The sequence below is a fragment of the Natator depressus genome, chromosome 8 (assembly GCF_965152275.1).
Source record: "Natator depressus isolate rNatDep1 chromosome 8, rNatDep2.hap1, whole genome shotgun sequence".
Lineage (NCBI taxonomy): Eukaryota > Metazoa > Chordata > Testudines > Cheloniidae > Natator > Natator depressus.
In genome coordinates this window covers 97,917,073-97,935,620 of record NC_134241.1, presented here as the reverse complement: position 1 = coordinate 97,935,620, position 18,548 = coordinate 97,917,073, and the positions used below count along the sequence as shown (strand labels likewise).

The following is an 18,548-nucleotide window of genomic DNA, read 5'->3' as shown; positions in this document are numbered from 1 at the left end:
TAAGAATGCTTGATAGAGATCTTGTAGGTGTTTGTCTCTGTCTGAGAGGTTGGAGCAAATGCGGTTGTATCGTAAAGCTTGGCTGTAGACAATGGATCGTGTGGTGTGATCTGGATGAAAGCTGGAGGCATCTAGGTAGGAATAGCAGTCAGTAGGTTTCCGGTATAGTCTACAGCCAAGCTCTACGATACAACAAGAGACTGCTGAATTGGAATTAATTTGCAAACTGGATACAATTAACTTAGGTTTGAATAAAGACTGGGAGTGGATGGGTCATTACACAAATGAAAACTATTTCCCAATGTTTATTCCACCCCGCATCCCCCACTGTTCCTCAGACGTTCTTGTCAACTGCTGTAAATGGCCCACCTTGATTATCACTACAAAAGGTCCCCCCTCCCCCGCCTCTCCTGCTGGTAATATCTCACCTTAAGTGATCACTCTCGCTACAGTGTGTATGGTAACACCCATTGTTTCATATTCTCTATGTATATAAATCTCCCCACTGTATTTTCCACTGAATGCATCCGATGAAGTGAGCTGTAGCTCATGAAAGCTTATGCTCCAATAAATTTGTTTGTCTCTAAGGTGCCACAAGTACTCCTTTTCTTTTTGCAAATACAGACTAACATGGCTGCTACTCTGAAACCTAAAATAGGAAGGTATGTCTACAGTGCAAGTGAAGGTGCACAGGTAGGCATCTTGTGCTACCTTTAATCTAGCTAGCTCAGGTAACAATAGCAGTGAAGACGCAGTGGCACAGGCTACTAATCCAAGTACAGATCCAGGGTCTCTGCTGGGCTTGTACTCCAGCAGCTACTTTGTCCTGAAGCTTGTGCCACCATGTCTACACTACACCTGTTACTTGTGCTAGCTTGAGTAAAGCTAACATGATTTGCCTATCTGTGCTACAATCACATCTTCACTTGCAGTGCAAACTTACACTTAGCCCTGGTCTACACTAGGACTTTAGGTCGAATTTAGCAGCATTAAATCGATGTAAACCTGCACCCGTCCACACGATGAAGCCCTTTATTTCGACTTAAAGGGCTCTTAAAATCGATTTCCTTACTCCACCCCTGACAAGTGGATTAGCGCTTAAATCGGCCTTGCCGGGTCGAATTTGGGGTACTGTGGACACAATTCGACGGTATTGGCCTCCGGGAGCTATCCCAGAGTGCTCCATTTTGACCGCTCTGGACAGCACTCTCAACTCAGATGCACTGGCCAGGTAGACAGGAAAAGAACCGCGAACTTTTGAATCTCATTTCCTGTTTGGCCAGCGTGGCAAGCTGCAGGTGACCATGCAGAGCTCATCAGCAGAGGTGACCATGATGGAGTCTCAGAATCGCAAAAGAGCTCCAGCATGGACCGAATGGGAGGTACGGGATCTGATCGCTGTATGGGGAGAGGAATCCGTGCTATCAGAACTCCGTTCCAGTTTTCGAAATGCCAAAACCTTTGTCAAAATCTCCCAGGGCATGAAGGACAGAGGCCATAACAGGGACCCGAAGCAGTGCCGCGTGAAACTGAAGGAGCTGAGGCAAGCCTACCAGAAAACCAGAGAGGCGAACGGCCGCTCCGGGTCAGAGCCCCAAACATGCCGCTTCTATGATGAGCTGCATGCCATTTTAGGGGGTTCAGCCACCACTACCCCAGCCGTGTTGTTTGACTCCTTCAATGGAGATGGAGGCAATACGGAAGCAGGTTTTGGGGACGAAGAAGATGATGATGATGACGAGGTTGTAGATAGCTCACAGCAAGCAAGCGGAGAAACCGGTTTTCCCGACAGCCAGGAACTGTTTCTCACCCTGGACCTGGAGCCAGTACCCCCTGAACCCACCCAAGGCTGCCTCCTGGACCCAGCAGGCGGAGAAGGGACCTCCGGTGAGTGTACCTTTTAAAATACTATACATGGTTTAAAAGCAAGCATGTGAAAGGATTACTTTGCCCTGGCATTCGCGGCTCTCCTGGATATACTCCCAAAGCCTTTGCAAAAGGTTTCTGGGGAGAGCAGACTTATTGCGTCCTTCATGGTAGGACACTTTACCACTCCAGGCCAGTAACACGTACTCGGGAATCATTGTACAACAAAGCATTGCAGTGTATGTTTGCTGGCGTTCAAGCAACATCCGTTCTTTATCTCTCTGTGTTTATCCTCAGGAGAGTGAGATATAATCCATGGTCACCTGGTTGAAATAGGGTGCTTTTCTTCAGGGGACACTCAGAGGAGCCCATTCCTGCTGGGCTGTTTGCCTGCGGCTGAACAGAAATGTTCCCCGCTGTTAGCCACAGAGAGGGGGGAGGGTTGAGGGGGTAGCCACGCGGTGGGGGGAGGCAAAATGCGACCTTGTAACGAAAGCACATGTGCTATGTATGTAATGTTAACAGCAAGGTTTACCCTGAAAGAGTGTAGCCAGTGTTTTATAAAATGTGTCTTTTTAAATACCGCTGTCCCTTTTTTTTTCTCCACCAGCTGCATGTGTTTCAATGATCACAGGATCTTCTCCTTCCCAGAGGCTAGTGAAGATTAGAAAGAAAAAAAAACGCACTCGAGATGAAATGTTCTCCGAGCTCATGCTGTCCTCCCACACTGACAGAGCACAGACGAATGCGTGGAGGCAAATAATGTCAGACTGCAGGAAAGCACAAAATGACCAGGAGGAGAGGTGGCGGGCTGAAGAGAGTAAGTGGCGGGCTGAAGAGACGGCTGAAGCTCGAATGTGGCGGCAGCGTGATGAGAGGAGGCAGGATTCAATGCTGAGGCTGCTGGAGGACCAAACCAGTATGCTCCAGTGTATGGTTGAGCTGCAGCAAACGCAGCTGGAGCACAGACTGCCACTACAGCCCCTGTGTAACCAACCGCCCTCCTCCCCAAGTTCCATAGCCTCCACACCCAGACGCCCAAGAACGCAGTGGGGGGGGGCCTCCGGCCAACCAGCCACTCCACCACAGAGGATTGCCCAAAAAAAAGAAGGCTGTCATTCAATAAATTTTAAAGTTGTAAACTTTTAAAGTGCTGTGTGGCATTTTCCTTCCCTCCTCCACCACCCCTCCTGGGCTACCTTGGTAGTCATCCCCCTATTTGTGTGATGAATGAATAAAGAATGCATGAATGTGAAGCAACAATGACTTTATTGCCTCTGCAAGCGGTGATTGAAGGGAGGAGGAGAGGGTGGTTAGCTTACAGGGAAGTAGAGTGAACCAAGGGGCGTGGGGTTTCATCAAGGAGAAACAAACAGAACTTTCACACCGTAGCCTGGCCAGTCATGAAACTGGTTTTCAAAGCCTCTCTGATGCGTACCGCGCCCTCCTGTGCTCTTCTAACCGCCCTGGTGTCTGGCTGCGCGTAACCAGCAGCCAGGCGATTTGCCTCAACCTCCCACCCCGCCATAAACGTCTCCCCCTTACTCTCACAGATATTGTGGAGCACACAGCAAGCAGTAATAACAGTGGGAATATTGGTTTCGCTGAGGTCTAAGCGAGTCAGTAAACTGCGCCAGCGCGCCTTTAAACGTCCAAATGCACATTCTACCACCATTCTGCACTTGCTCAGCCTGTAGTTGAACAGCTCCTGACTACTGTCCAGGCTGCCTGTGTATGGCTTCATGAGCCATGGCATTAAGGGGTAGGCTGGGTCCCCAAGGATACATATAGGCATTTCAACATCACCAACAGTTATTTTCTGGTCTGGGAATAAAGTCCCTTCTTGAAGCTTTTGAAACAGACCAGAGTTCCTGAAGATGCGAGCGTCATGTACCTTTCCCGGCCATCCCACGTTGATGTTGGTGAAACGTCCCTTGTGATCCACCAGAGCTTGCAGCACTATTGAAAAGTACCCCTTGCGGTTTATGTACTCGCCGGCTTGGTGCTCCGGTGCCAAGATAGGGATATGGGTTCCGTCTATGGCCCCACCACAGTTAGGGAATCCCATTGCAGCAAAGCCATCCACTATGACCTGCACATTTCCCAGGGTCACTACCCTTGATATCAGCAGATCTTTGATTGCGTGGGCTACTTGCATCACAGCAGCCCCAACAGTAGATTTGCCCACTCCAAATTGATTCCCAACTGACTGGTAGCTGTCTGGCGTTGCAAGCTTCCACAGGGCTATCGCCACTCGCTTCTCAACTGTGAGGGCTGCTCTCATCTTGGTATTCATGCGCTTCAGGGCAGGGGAAAGCAAGTCACAAAGTTCCATGAAAGTGCCCTTACGCATGCGAAAGTTTCGCAGCCACTGGGAATCGTCCCAGACCTGCAACACTATGCGGTCCCACCAGTCTGTGCTTGTTTCCCGAGCCCAGAATCGGCGTTCCACAGCATGAACCTGCCCCATTAGCACCATGATGCATGCATTGGCAGGGCCCATGCTTTCAGAGAAATCTGTGTCCATGTCCTGATCACTCACGTGACCGCGCTGACGTCGCCTCCTCGCCCGGTAGCGCTTTGCCAGGTTCTGGTGCTGCATATACTGCATATACATATAATGCGTGTGGTGTTTAATGTGCTCCTAATTGCCAAAGTGAGCTGAGCGGACTCCATGCTTGCCTTGGTATGGCGTCCGCACAGAAAAAAGGCACGGAATGATTGTCTGCCGTTGCTCTGACGGAGGGAGGGGCGACTGACGACACGGCTTACAGGGTTGGCTTCAGGGGGCTAAAATCCACAAAGGGGGTGGCTTTACATCAAGGAGTAGTTCAGGCAGGACTTCACGGAGGGTTCCAATAAGAAATGGTGCACCTAAGTTATTGTTCTTATTGGAACAAGGAGGTTAGCCTGGCCTCTAATCGATACATGGCTAGATTTACCTCGCTGCACCTTCTCTGTGAGTGACTGCAGTGTGACCTAGAGGAATGAGTCCCCTAGACAGGGGAGGAGGCAAATGAGTACAAAACAAATCTGGTCTATTTCTTGTTTTGATCCACTCCATCTATCTTTTACATCTTTGGCTGGCAGCAGACGGTGCAGAAGGACTGCAAGCCATCCACATCTCATGGCTGCTCGGCAGAAGATGGTACAGTACGACTGCTAGCCATCCTTATCTCTTGCCTGCCTGGCAGAAGATGGTGCAATATGACTGCTAGCCATCCTCATCTCTTGCCTGCCCGGCAGAAGATGGTACAATACGATTGCTAGCCATCCTCATCTCTTGCCTGCCCGGCAGAAGATGGTACAATACGATTGCTAGCCATCGTCATCTCTTGCCTGCCCGGCAGAAGATGGTACAATACGACTGCTAGCAATCCGTATTGCCTGCCTGCTCACCATTAGACGGTTCAATAGGACTGACTGCAGGACTAAAGAGAATGACCTGGTCAAGTCACCAAAAATTTAGTCCCTGCGCCCATGTCTGCCCAGGCGCTCCCAGCCGACGTGGCCAGGAGCACCTCGGACATGATGAGGACGGCTATCAGTCATACTGCACCGTCTGCTGCCAGAAGGCAATGGGTTGCTGCTACTGTGTAGCAATGCCGTACCGCGTCTGCCAGCACCCAGGAGACATACGGTGACGGTTACCTGAGCGGGATCCATGCTTGCGGTGGTATGGCGTCCGCACAGGTAACTCAGGAAAAAAGGCGCGAAACGATTGTCTGCCCTTGCCTTCACGGAGGGAGGGAGGGAACGGGGGCCGGACAATATGTACCCAGAACCACCCGCGACAATGTTTTAGCCCAATCAGAGTGCTCCATTGTGACTGCTCTGGACAGCACTCTCAACTCAGATGCACGATTGTTTGCTGTTGCTCTGACGCAGGGAGGGGCAACTGAGGACACGGCTTACAGGGTTGACTTCACGGAGGGTTCCAATAAGAAATGGTGCACCTAAGTTATTGTTCTTATTGGAACAAGGAGGTTAGCCTGGCCTCTGATTGATACATGGCTAGATCTACCTCGCTGCACCTTCTCTGTGAGTGACTGCAGTGTGACCTAGAGGAATGAGTCCCCTAGACAGGGGAGAAGGCAAATGAGTACAAAACAAATCTGGTCTATTTCTTGTTTTGATCCACTCCATCTATCTTTTACATCTTTGGCTGGCAGCAGACGGTGCAGAAGGACTGCATGCCATCCACATCTCATGGCTGCTCGGCAGAAGACGGTGCAATAGGACTGCTAGCAATCCATATTGCCTGCCTGCTCACCATAAGACGGTTCAATAGGACTGACTGCCGGACTTAAGAGAATGACCTGGTCAAGTCACTAAAAATTTAGTCCCTGCGCCCATGTCTGCCCAGGCGCTCCTGATCGACCTCACACAGGGACCAGGAACACCTCGGACATGACGAGGATGGCTACCAGTCGTACTGTACCGTCTGCTGCCAGAAGGCAATGGGTTGCTGCTACTGAGTAGCAATGCAGTACCGCGTCTGCCAGCACCCAGGAGACATACGGTGACGGTTATCTGAGCGGGCTCCATGCTTGCGGTGGTATGGCGTCCGCACAGGTAACTCAGGAAAAAAGGCGCGAAACGATTGTCTGCCCTTGCCTTCACGGAGGGAGGGAGGGAACGGGGGCCGGACAATATGTACCCAGAACCACCCGCGACAATGTTTTAGCCCAATCAGAGTGCTCCATTGTGACTGCTCTGGACAGCACTCTCAACTCAGATGCACGATTGTTTGCTGTTGCTCTGACGCAGGGAGGGGCGACTGAGGACACGGCTTACAGGGTTGACTTCACGGAGGGTTCCAATAAGAAATGGTGCTCCTAAGTTATTGTTCTTATTGGAACAAGGAGGTTAGCCTGGCCTCTGATTGATACATGGCTAGATCTACCTCGCTGCACCTTCTCTGTGAGTGACTGCAGTGTGACCTAGAGGAATGAGTCCCCTAGACAGGGGAGGAGGCAAATGAGTACAAAACAAATCTGGTCTATTTCTTGTTTTGATCCACTCCATCTATCTTTTACATCTTTGGCTGGCAGCAGACGGTGCAGAAGGACATATTGCCTACCTGCTCACCATAAGATGGTTCAATAGGACTGACTGCCGGACTTAAGAGAATGACCTGGTCAAGTCACTAAAAATTTAGTCCCTGCGCCCATGTCTGCCCAGACGCTCCTGATCGACCTCACACAGGCGACCAGGAGTACCTCGGACATGACGAGGACGGCTACCAGTCGTATTGTACCGTCTGCTGCCACAAGGCAATGGGTTGCTGCTACTGTGTAGCAATGCCGTACCGCGTCTGCCAGCACCCAGGAGACATACGGTGACGGTTACCTGAGCGGGCTCCATGCTTGCGGTGGTATGGCGTCCGCACAGGTAACTCAGGAAAAAAGGCGCGAAACGATTGTCTGCCCTTGCTTTCATGGAGGGAGGGAGGGAGGGAAGGGGGGACTGACGATATGTACCCAGAACCACCCGCGACAATGTTTCAGCCCCATCAGGCATTGGGATCTCAACCCAGAATTCCAATGGGCAGCGGAGACTGCGGGAACTGTGGGATAGCTACCCACAGTGCAATGCTCTGGAAGTCGACTCTAGCCTCGGTACTGTGGAAGCACTCCGCCGAGTTAATGCACTTAATGCACTTCTGTGGGGACACACACACTCGAATATATAAAACCGATTTCTAAAAAACCGACTTCTATAAATTCGACCTTATTCCGTAGTGTAGACATACCCTTAGTGTGCTCCGAAGTCACTGTACTTTTGGCAGTCAGAAGAAACTGAAGGGCAGTTGAGGCCAATTCCAACTTTTATATTCTCAGAAACATAGGATAAGAAAAGAGGTGAAAAGTGAGTGCCCTGCATAGACACCACTCTCTAAAATAGTGGCAGATGGGGGCCACATATGGGAATATGCAGAGGCCGCTTTGAAGAAGGATGATTCATAAACAGGCTATCCACTTGTTAGCATGTATCCACTACACCAGAGGTGAGAAAACTATGGCCCGCGGGCCACATCAGGCCCGCAGGACCGTCCTGCCCGGCCCTTGAGCTCCCGGCCTGGGAGGCTAGTCCCCGCCCCTCCCCTGCTATCCCCCCTCCCCCGCAGCCTCAGCTCGCCATGCAGCCAGCGCGGGAGGGGGCTGCACTGTGGGGACAGGGGAGAGCAGGGAGAGAGGTTCACCTTCAGCCTCAGGGGAGCAGGTGAGCGGTGTGAGTGGTGGGAGCGTGGCGAACGTGGGCGGAGGACTCAGGAGGAGCACCGGGCGGCCGCACAGCCAGCCGGAGAGAAACGGTGCTTTGAAGGGGAAACCGCCACTTCTCTCCGGCTGTGTGGCTGCCCCTGCTCCTCCTGAGTCCTCCACCCATGTTCACAGGGCTGCATTCTGCATTTAGAGGGGGGGTTGGATAGGGGGTGGGGTCTCGGGGGGCCTGTCAGGGGGCAGGGGTGTGGATAGGGGTCTGGGCAGTCAGGGAGCAGGGGGGGTTGGATAGGGGGTAGGGTCCTGGGGGGCAGTTAGGGCAGGGGATCCCAGGAGGGGATGGTCAGGGGACAAGGAGTAGGGGGGGTTAGATGGGTCAGGAGTTCTGAGGGGGCAGTCAGGGGGCGGGAAGTGGGAGGGAGCAGATAGGGGGTGGGGGCCAGGCTGTTTGGGGAAGCACAGCCTTCCCTATCCAGCCCTCCATACAGTTTCGGAACCCCAATGTAACCCTCGGGCCAAAAAGTTTGCCCACCCCTGTACTACACTATACAGTTTTAGCTATGACAGCCCCCCAAAATCGTAATGTCTATCACTGAGGAAACTGAATCCATACATAGTATAAACTATATATTCAGGTGGAACATGTCAGAAATACTAATAAATATTCATGTTACCCCATTATTATAAAAATAATACTTCGCTCTTAAATAGCAATTTTTATCAGTAGCTTTCAAAGCGTTTTACTGTATTTCTTAACCAGCCAACATCCCAGTATCAGATACACTGGTCCCAATCCTCAGATGCTCCCAAGAACTGCACAATACAACTATAAAGGGGAGGGGGCACAAAGATGCTGAGAGCTGGGCCACGCCCTGTAGTATAAATTAGGGCAGCAGGGTGCTATGGTTTACATAATTGACTGCTATTGATCCCTAGGTGCTGTTATGGCAGCTGGGTTTCACCCAGACGTAATGAAGTCCGGGTCACACCCACACAGGGCATCCCATAGTGTTAGGAGACTTTGTACTAATTCTTCAACTGTGCAGGATCTCCTAGGGCTGGTCTCCACTATGGGGAGATTGATGCTGCTGCAATTGATGCAGCAGGGATCGATTTAGCGGGTCTAGTGAAGACCTGCTAAATCGATGGCAGAGCGCTCTCTGGTCGACCCCAGTAACAGCTTCTCCCATTGACGCAGTGCAGTGAAGACACCAGGGTAAGTCGGCCTAACTTACATCGACTCCAGCTACGTTGTTCACGTGGCTGGAGTAGCGTAATATAGGTCGACTTACTCCCGTAATGAAGACAAGATCTCAGTTTTAGGGTGCAGCACCTCTCATAGAGAAAGATAAGATCTGAGTGGCACTGAGATGAATGGGGGTCTCTAATGAGGGAAAGCTGCTAGGTATAGGGGAAGAACCCACAGAACCCGAGCTTTCACGCTAGCTGCTATGTCCATTCTTCTGAAGTATCTATGGTAGGAGAGAGTTAAGATTAATTAGTCAATATGTGTACACTGCTTTGAAAATGTACAATGCTATAACAGTGCAAAGTAGTTATTGTTAGGTACTGGGTGTACAAAGAACTTTGTAAGACAAAAGAATCCTAGCTAATTTAAATGTTTTCATTAAAATAGCTACTTATATCTGATACTTGGAGGATGCTTGTCTGCCTTCCTGTCTGTCTCCACATTGGGCTTGGGAAACTACTGGGAATTGGGGAGGGTGATTTTAGAAGAGGGAGAAAATAATATGTCTATTGAGCCACAGGGTGTGGGGGAAAGGAGAGGGAACACTGAAGCACTGTATTGTGATCCTCAGGCAGAACAGTCCTAGTGTGCTGCCCACTCACTGACTGCACCTAGCTGTGGGCTAAAACCAAGATTCAGCCTAGATGTAGCCAACAGAAACTGACATTTCCCACATTCTAAGGTTAGCCCAACATTAATTAAACCATCACGGTGCTGAACTATTATCCTCTTTCCTTACTACATTTATGGATTCTATGCTATTTTTTAAAACATGAAATTTCCAGTTACAGTCTATTAATAAACCTGAATGTCAGAGCTCCCTGAATATGAATGTCAGAAGCTCTGAACATCATTCTTGTGTAGTGGCTAGAGGAAAGCACTGGGAGCCAAGATGTTCCTAAGCACTAAAACTGACTGAGCTATGGATACACTGTGAGACCTTGGGCATGTCATTAGACCTCACTGCCTCAATCAGCTCAGCTGCAAAATAGCATTAAGGAAGACTTCACTGAAAAGCAAGCGGCTGCATATGATCTGTGCTACACTGGATAAGTAACCTACACACAATATGACTTTTTTAAACAAGCATTTAATGACTGAGAATTGGTATTCCTGGCAAATTTTAAATGTCAAATTGGAAACCCTACCAATGCAAGCTAATCTTGTATGTACAGGCACTGCCAAATATTCACAATTTAAGTGTCTGCACAAATCCTTATGTATTTCATTTTGTGATTTTGATGATTCCCTAGTACTACGATGCTTTCTGTGGCACATCAGGTCCCAGAAAGAGGTGGAATCCAGTGCAGCCAACAGAAGTCTCCAGATTTCTGTTGGTGCCAAAATGGGAGGTACATATGATCCTTCTTAAGATCTTTATGTGGCTTACACATGTTTTGGAGGAGATTTGAATTTGCATTTCCAACAAACCCAAAAACAGATTGTGCATGGACATGGACCACCTGACTGCTCCCAAAGACATTTTAGGTTAGCAGATGACCAGGTCCTTCCTCACATCAAAATACAGCAAAAGGTAAATAGGAAGCTTGAGCCTGACGGGTAAGGAGTTCTTGGGGAAGGATCATGAAAGCTGCCTATTAATTCATCTCTCTTTTCTGAGACATCAATGCTAAATAATTAATAATAAATAACAATAATTCAGTTAGACAAAAATAGTACTGAAGCTATGAGCAGATTTTTAAAGGAGGATGTACGCTATTAGAAGCTACACCTATGATTTGAAGAAACTGTGTTTTCAGTGCAAGTGTTTCTCTACAGAAAGAAACATCAAATGTTTTTGAATATTTTGCCACGTATGAACTGGATCCAGAAAACAGGCCCCTCCTCATTTGGGATCTGACCCTGTCACAAAAGTGTACATGCAAGTTCAGACCTGGGAGTTCAGGTGGATGAGGGTTGGATTTAAGGTTTAAGTTTGGAACCATCTCTAACTATTATTATTGCAATTAATATTAATAGGGTAATCTAGAAAAGAAAATACAATGGTCTGCAAGTTTTAAACAAGAGAGATGCATCATATGCCCTTCCCTTTCAAATAAAGTGAAAGTCTGAGTTATGCAGCTCATAAATGATGGTAGAATAGGGGTCTCGGGATTTATGTATATCACAGCAAAAATTAACTGCTCAGATACATCATTCTCTTGTCTTCCATTTGATGTCATTTAATCTGGAAAAACGAAAAAGCTGAGATCACTGTGATGTATTAAAGTGAAATTCTGCAGTAACCTAACTGCAAAATCTGTTATTGTTACACAAATTAAAGATAAATTGTCACGGCCACAGGTGACAGAGAATGAAGAAATATACAAACACAACTGAATGAACTGGCACAAAGTAATCTACATGAGCAGAGTTAAAAGACATACTACATTGTGGGTTAGGTAAGACTTGGATACCTCCATTCAAAAACACCAGAAAATTATTACTGTATTTTTAAAATACTGTTTTGTTTTTTCAACCGAACATACAAATCCTATTCCAAAATTATATCAGTTTAATAAAGGTAAATGTGATTCTATTCCTAAGTTTACCCACAGTTTGAAGGACTCTGAATATTTAAAGGTGGAGGTAGAGATGTGGAGTAGAGATATGATGAGAATATGTATTCTATTAAAGCTGACATGAATTTTCTTAGCTAGGGATGTGGATGACATAGACAGAAAGTAATAATATGGTAAAAGAAAGGATATTATGTGCAAGTACTGAGAAAATTTTGATATTTGTATTAGGACTGCTGTAGATTGTCCTATTTGAGGGTGTTCATTTCCTTTGGCCAGTTGGATTTGGGTAATTTTTTTTATTTATTATCTTGCATTCATTCTCCATGGTAGGAGGACTAGGTTCTCTATTTAGCAAGGTACTTAAGCACGTGCCTAATCTGACTTCAACAGAACAACTCATGTGCTTAAAGTTAAACGTTGCTTAAGTACATTGCTGAACTGATAGCTAGAAGAGCAAAATAATTTACCATTTAAAGATAAATGAAAGGCCTCCTGGGGTTAAAGGGACAGTTGCATGGGTCTTGTCAAGGTTCGTTCCCCACTCTGAACTCTAGGGTACAGATGTGGGGACCTGCCTGAAAACCTCCTAAGCTTACTTTTACCAGCTTAGGTTAAAACTTCCCCAAGGTACAAACTATTTTACCTTTTGCCCTTGTCCTTTATTGCTGCCACCACCAAACATCTAACTGCTATATTACTGGGAAAGAGTCCGTTTGGAAACATCTTTCCCCCCAAAATCCTCCCAACACTTATACCCCCTTTCCTGGGGAAGGCTTGATAAAAATCCTCACCAATTTGCATAGGTGAACACAGACCCAAACCCTTGGATCTTAAGAACAATGAAAAAGCAATCAGATTCTTAAAAGAAGAATTTTAATAGAAGAAAAAGTAAAAAGAATCACCTCTGTAAAATCAGGATGGTAAATACCTTACAGGGTAATCAGATTCAAAACATAGAGAATCCCTCTGGGCAAAACCTTAAGTTACAAAAAGACACAAAAACAGGAATCTACATCCCATTCAGCACAGCTTATTTTCTCAGCCATTTAAAGAAATCAGAATCTAACGCATATCTAGCTAGATTACTTACTAAGTTCTAAGACTCCATTCCTGTTCTGTCCCCGGCAAAAGCATCACACAGACAGCCCAAGAGCCTTTGTTTCTCCCCTCTTCAGCTTTGAAAGTATCTTGTCTCCTCATTGGTCGTTTTGGTCAGGTGCCAGCAAGGTTATCCTAGCCTCTTAACCCTTTACAGGTGAAAGGGTTTTTCCTCTGGCCAGGAGGGATTTTAAAGGTGTTTACCCTTCCCTTTATATTTATGACAGGTCTGGATCCTTGTTTACATTAGAGAATTTTATAGGGATTTGAGAGAATTTCTTTTTCTTGTTTCCCCTTTAATCTTACTTGGGGTATTCACTTGTTTTTTTGGGAAGAAGGGGTGTCTTGTTTATAGAAATGTCTCTTGTATCCTACCCTAGTGTCCCTTATTCCAAAACTCAACTGTGACACCTATATGAACCTATGGCACCTTAGAGACTAACCAATTTATTTGAGCATAGCTTTCGTGAGCTACAACTCACTTCATCTGATGCATAAAAGTGGAAAATGCAGTGATGATGTTTTTATACACACAGACCATGAAAAAATGGGTGTTTATCACTTCAAAAGGTTTTCTCCCCCCACCCCACTCTCCTGCCGGTAATAGCTTATCTAAAGTGATCACTCTCCTTACAATGTGTATGATAATCAAGGTGGGCCATTTCCAGCACAAATCCAGGCTTTCTCTCCCCCCACCCCACTCTCCTGCTGGTAATAGCTTATCTAAAGTGATCACTCTCCTTACAATGTGTATGATAATCAAGGTGGGCCATTTCCAGCACAAATCCAGGGTTTAACAAGAACATCTGAGGAACGGGGGCGGGGGAGGGTAGGAAAAAACAAGGGGAAATAGGTTACCTTACATAATGACTTAGCCTCTCCCAGTCTCTATTCAAGCCTAAGTTAATTGTATCCAATTTGCAAATTAATTCCAATTCAGCAGTCTCTCGCTGGAGTCTGGATTTGAAGTTTTTCTGTTGTAATATCGCAACTTTCATGTCTGTAATCGTGTGACCAGAGAGATTGAAGTGTTCTCCGAGTGGTTTATGAATGTTATAATTCTTGACATCTGATTTGTGTCCATTTATTCTTTTACGTAGAGGCTGTCTAGTTTGACCAATGTACATGGCAGAGGGGCATTGCTTGCACATGGTGGCATATATCACATTGGTAGATGTGCAGGTGAACGAGCCTCTGATAGTGTGGCTGATGTAATTAGGCCCTGTGATGGTGTCCCCTGAATAGATATGTGGGCACAGTTGGCAACGGGCTTTGTTGCAAGGATAGGTTCCTGGGTTAGTGGTTCTGTTGTGTGGTATGTGGTTGCTGGTGAGTATTTGCTTCAGGTTGGGGGGCTGTCTGTACGCAAGGACTGGCCTGTCTCCCAAGATTTGTGAGAGTGATGGGTCATCCTTCAGGATAGGTTGTAGATCCTTGATGATGCGTTGGAGAGGTTTTAGTTGGGGGCTAAAGGTGGCGTTCTGTTATTTTCTTTGTTGGGCCTGTCCTGTAGTAGGTGACTTCTGGGTACTCTTCTGGCTCTGTCAATCTGTTTCTTCACTTCCGCAGGTGGGTATTGTAGTTGTAAGAATGCTTGATAGAGATCTTGTAGGTGTTTGTCTCTGTCTGAGGGGTTGGAGCAAATGCGGTTGTATCGTAGCGCTTGGCTGTAGACAATGGACCATGTGGTGTGGTCTGGGTGAAAGCTGGAGGCATGTAGGTAGGAATAGCGGTCAGTAGGTTTCTGGTATAGGGTGGTGTTTATGTGACCATCGCTTATTAGCACTGTAGTGTCCAGGAAGTGGATCTCTTGTGTGGACTGGTCCAGGCTAAGGTTGATGGTGGGATGGAAATTGTTGAAATCATGGTGGAGTTCCTCAAGGGCTTCTTTTCCATGGGTCCAGATGATGAAGATGTCATCAATATAGCGCAAGTAGAGTAGGGGTATTAGGGGACGAGAGCTGAGGAAGCGTTGTTCTAAGTCAGCCATAAAAATGTTGGCATACTGTGGGGCCATGCGGGTACCCATAGCAGTGCCGCTGATTTGAAGGTCTACATTGTCTCCAAATGTGAAACAGTTATGGGTGAGGACAAAGTCACAAAGGTCAGCCACCAGGTTTGCCGTGACATTATCGGGGATAGTGTTCCTGACGGCTTGTAGTCCATCTTTGTGTGGAATGTTGGTGTAGAGGGCTTCTACATCCATAGTGGCCAGGATGGTATTTTCAGGAAGATCACCGATGGATTGTAGTTTCCTTAGGAAGTTAGTGGCGTCTCGAAGATAGCTGGGAGTGCTGGTAGCGTAGGGCCTGAGGAGGGAGTCTACATAGCCAGACAATCCTGCTGTCAGGGTGCCAATGCCTGAGATGATGGGGCACCCAGGATTTCCAGGTTTATGGATCTTGGGTAGTAGATAGAATATCCCAGGTTGGGGTTCCAGGGGTGTGTCTGTGCGGATTTGATCTTGTGCTTTTTCAGGGAGTTTCTTGAGCAAATGCTGTAGTTTCTTTTGGTAACCCTCAGTGGGATCAGAGGGTAATGGCTTGTAGAAAGTGGTGTTGGAGAGCTGCCAAGTAGCCTCTTGTTCATATTCCGACCTATTCATGATGACAAAGGCTCCTTTGTCAGCCTTTTTGATTATGATGTCAGAATTATTTCTGAGGCTGTGGATGGCATTGTGTTCTGCACGGCTGAGGTTGTGGGGCAAGTGATGCTGCTTTTCCACAATTTCAGCCCGTGGACGTCGGCGGAAGCACTCTATGTAGAAGTCCAGTCTGCTGTCTCGGCCTTCAGGAGGAGTCCACCTAGAATTCTTCTTTTTGTAGTGTTGGTAGGAAGGTCTCTGTGGATTAGTATGTTGTTCAGAGGAGTGTTGGAAATATTCCTTTAGTCAGAGACGTCAAAAATAGGATTCTAGGTCACCACAGAACTGTATCATGTTCGTGTGGGTGGAGGGGCAGAAGGAGAGGCCCCGAGATAGGACAGCTTCTTCTGCCGGGCTAAGAGTATAGTTGGATAGGTTAACAATATTGCTGGGTGGGTTGAGGGAACCATTGCTGTGGCCCCTTGTGGCATGTAGTAGTTTAGAAAGTTTAGTGTCCTTTTTCTTTTGTAGAGAAGCAAAGTGTGTGTTGTAAATGGCTTGTCTAGTTTTAGTAAAGTCCAGCCACGAGGAAGTTTGGGTGGAAGGTTGGTTTTTTATGAGAGTATCCAGTTTTGAGAGCTCATTCTTAATCTTTCCCTGTTTGCTGTAGAGGATGTTGATCAGGTGGTTCCGCAGTTTCTTTGAGAGCGTGTGGCACAAGCTGTCAGCATAGTCTGTGTGGTATGTAGATTGTAATGGATTTTTTACCTTCAGTCCTTTTGGTACCATGTCCATCTGTTTGCATTTGGAGAGGAAGATGATGTCTGTCTGTATCTGTCCAAGTTTTTTCATGCAGTTGATGGATTTCCACTCCATACGGCTAAATGCAGTGCCTTGCATGATGACAGGTTTCAGAGTAGCAGCCGTGTTAGTCTGTATTCGCAAAAAGAAAAGAAGTACTTGTGGCACCTTAGAGACTAACCAATTTATATGAGCAATTTGCAAATTGGATACAATTAACTTAGGCTTGAATAGAGACTGGGAGTGGCTAAGTCATTATGCAAGGTAACCTATTTCCCCTTGTTTTTTCCTACCCCCCCACCCCCCCATCCCCGTTCCTCAGACGTTCTTGTTAAACCCTGGATTTGTGCTGGAAATGGCCCACCTTGATTATCACACACATTGTAAGGAGAGTGATCACTTTAGATAAGCTATTACCAGCAGGAGTGTGGGGTGGGGGGAGAAAACCTTTTGAAGTGATAAACACCCATTTTTTCATGGTCTGTGTGTATAAAAACATCCTCACTGCATTTTCCACTTTCATGCATCAGATGAAGTGAGCTGTAGCTCACGAAAGCTTATGCTCAAATAAATTGGTTAGTCTCTAAGGTGCCACAAGTACTGCTTTTCTTTTTGCGAATACAGACTAACATGGCTGCTATTCTGAAACCTATATGAACCTGAAAAGGTTTAGAAAAGGGCAACAAAAATGATTAGGGGTATGGAGCATCTACCATATGAGGAGAAATTAATAAGTCTGGGACTTTTCAGCTTGGAAAAAAGATGACTAAGGGGGGATATGATAGAGGTCTATAAAGTCATGACTGGTGTGAAGAAAGTAAATAAGAAAGTGTTATTTACTCCTTCTCATAACACAAGAACTGGGGTCACGAAATGAAATTAATAGGCAGCAGGTTTAAAACATACAAAAGGAAGTATTTTTTTACACAATGCACAGTCAACCTGTAGAATTCCTCGCCAGAGAATGTTGTGAAGGCCAAGACTATAACAAGGGTTCAAAAAAGAACTAGATAAATTCATGGAGGATAGGTCCATCAATGGCTATTAGCCAGGATAGGCAGGGATGGTGTCCCTAGCCTCTGTTTGCCAGAAGCTGGGAATGGGCAACAGGGGATGGATCACTTGATGAGTACCTGTTCTGTTCATTCCCTCTGGGGCACCTGGCATTGGCCACTGTTAGAAGATAGGATTCTGGGCTAGATGGACCTTTGGTCTGACCCAGTATGGCAGTCTTATGTTGTTATGTTCTTATATCTTTCATTATCTGCCATTTTGTGAGGGTTGACCAACTCTTAAGTTTGATATGGAACAGAGAAAAAGTGTGGGATTGTTTCTGGCATCTTGGACTCTCCGGTCCAGTGGGGTGAGGTAGGTGGACAAAGCAAAAGAAACCTCAGACATAGACCTTTCATTTAACAATCATAATCTATCCTGCTCTCATATCAGAGGTCTTATCTTTCTAATGAAAAGCATCCTGAGGTAGGTTTGCTGCTGGCAGCCAGAAACCAGCTCATGCCAAGGTTCCCATGTCTCAACTGAACACTGACAAATACATAGCTGGAATCAGTCTGGCTCATCTCTGTGTTAGTATTGTTAAAACAGGTAATCTTTTGATGATTATCTGTTCTGTTCATTCCCTCTGAGGCACCTGGCATTGGCCACTGTCGGAAGACAGGATATTGGCTTAAATGGACCTTTTGTCTGACCCAGTATGGCTGTTCTTATGTTCTTAGGTATTACAATTATAATAATGTATTTAATGTTCAGACTTTATTGAATGGTTATGAGTTGCATTAATTCCACTTATAACATCTGAATCCCTTATTGTAAGGTAATATTTGAGTGGTTGTATTGTGAGCTTCTGTGATTGTGTAAATCACCAGACAGGAGAGAGACATTAACTAGTATGAAGGTCTGATCTTCAACAGAAAGTGTTACACCCTTTCCTAAAGGAAACGTCCATCGATATCAGACAGATAGTTGTGGGATGTGGCATCTGGAATTTCCCTATGTACCATCAACAAGAGGACAAAAGACTATTATTATTAGTTTGGCTCTTTCCTGTGAAGATGCATCATGCAAGGGACTCCTCCCAACAGCTGAACTTGGCAGCTGAAAGCATGTGGGAAGAAGAGAATAACAAGAAGGAACTGATTATCTCTGTTGCTTGGACTCTAAGATGCAAGTTGTTTCTAGGCATAAGC

General features: G+C 46.5%; 2 protein-coding genes across 4 annotated transcripts in view; one reads left to right on the top strand and one right to left on the bottom strand.

Annotated features, from left to right (window-relative positions):
- BEND5 (BEN domain containing 5) overlaps positions 1-18,548 on the bottom strand; it is a 1,373,097-nt gene that overhangs the window by 1,098,003 nt on the left and 256,546 nt on the right. The gene's annotated exons all lie outside the window — the stretch shown is intronic.
- On the top strand, positions 1,098-10,711 carry LOC141992647 (uncharacterized). Its single transcript, XM_074961981.1, has 3 exons — positions 1,098-1,887; positions 2,477-2,854; positions 10,593-10,711. The coding sequence occupies exons 1-3, from the start codon at positions 1,305-1,307 to the stop codon at positions 10,709-10,711; spliced, it is 1,080 nt and encodes a 359-aa protein (XP_074818082.1). The 5' UTR covers positions 1,098-1,304.

Bases quoted from the DNA above. Each gene is read 5' to 3' on its own strand.
- LOC141992647 (XM_074961981.1), top strand. From the start codon at position 1,305: ATGCAGAGCTCATCAGCAGAGGTGACCATGATGGAGTCTCAGAATCGC. The intron at 1,888-2,476 runs GTGAGTGTACCT...TTTCTCCACCAG, and splicing joins AGGCGGAGAAGGGACCTCCG to CTGCATGTGTTTCAATGATC. The intron at 2,855-10,592 runs GTAACCAACCGC...ATGATTCCCTAG, and splicing joins ACTGCCACTACAGCCCCTGT to TACTACGATGCTTTCTGTGG.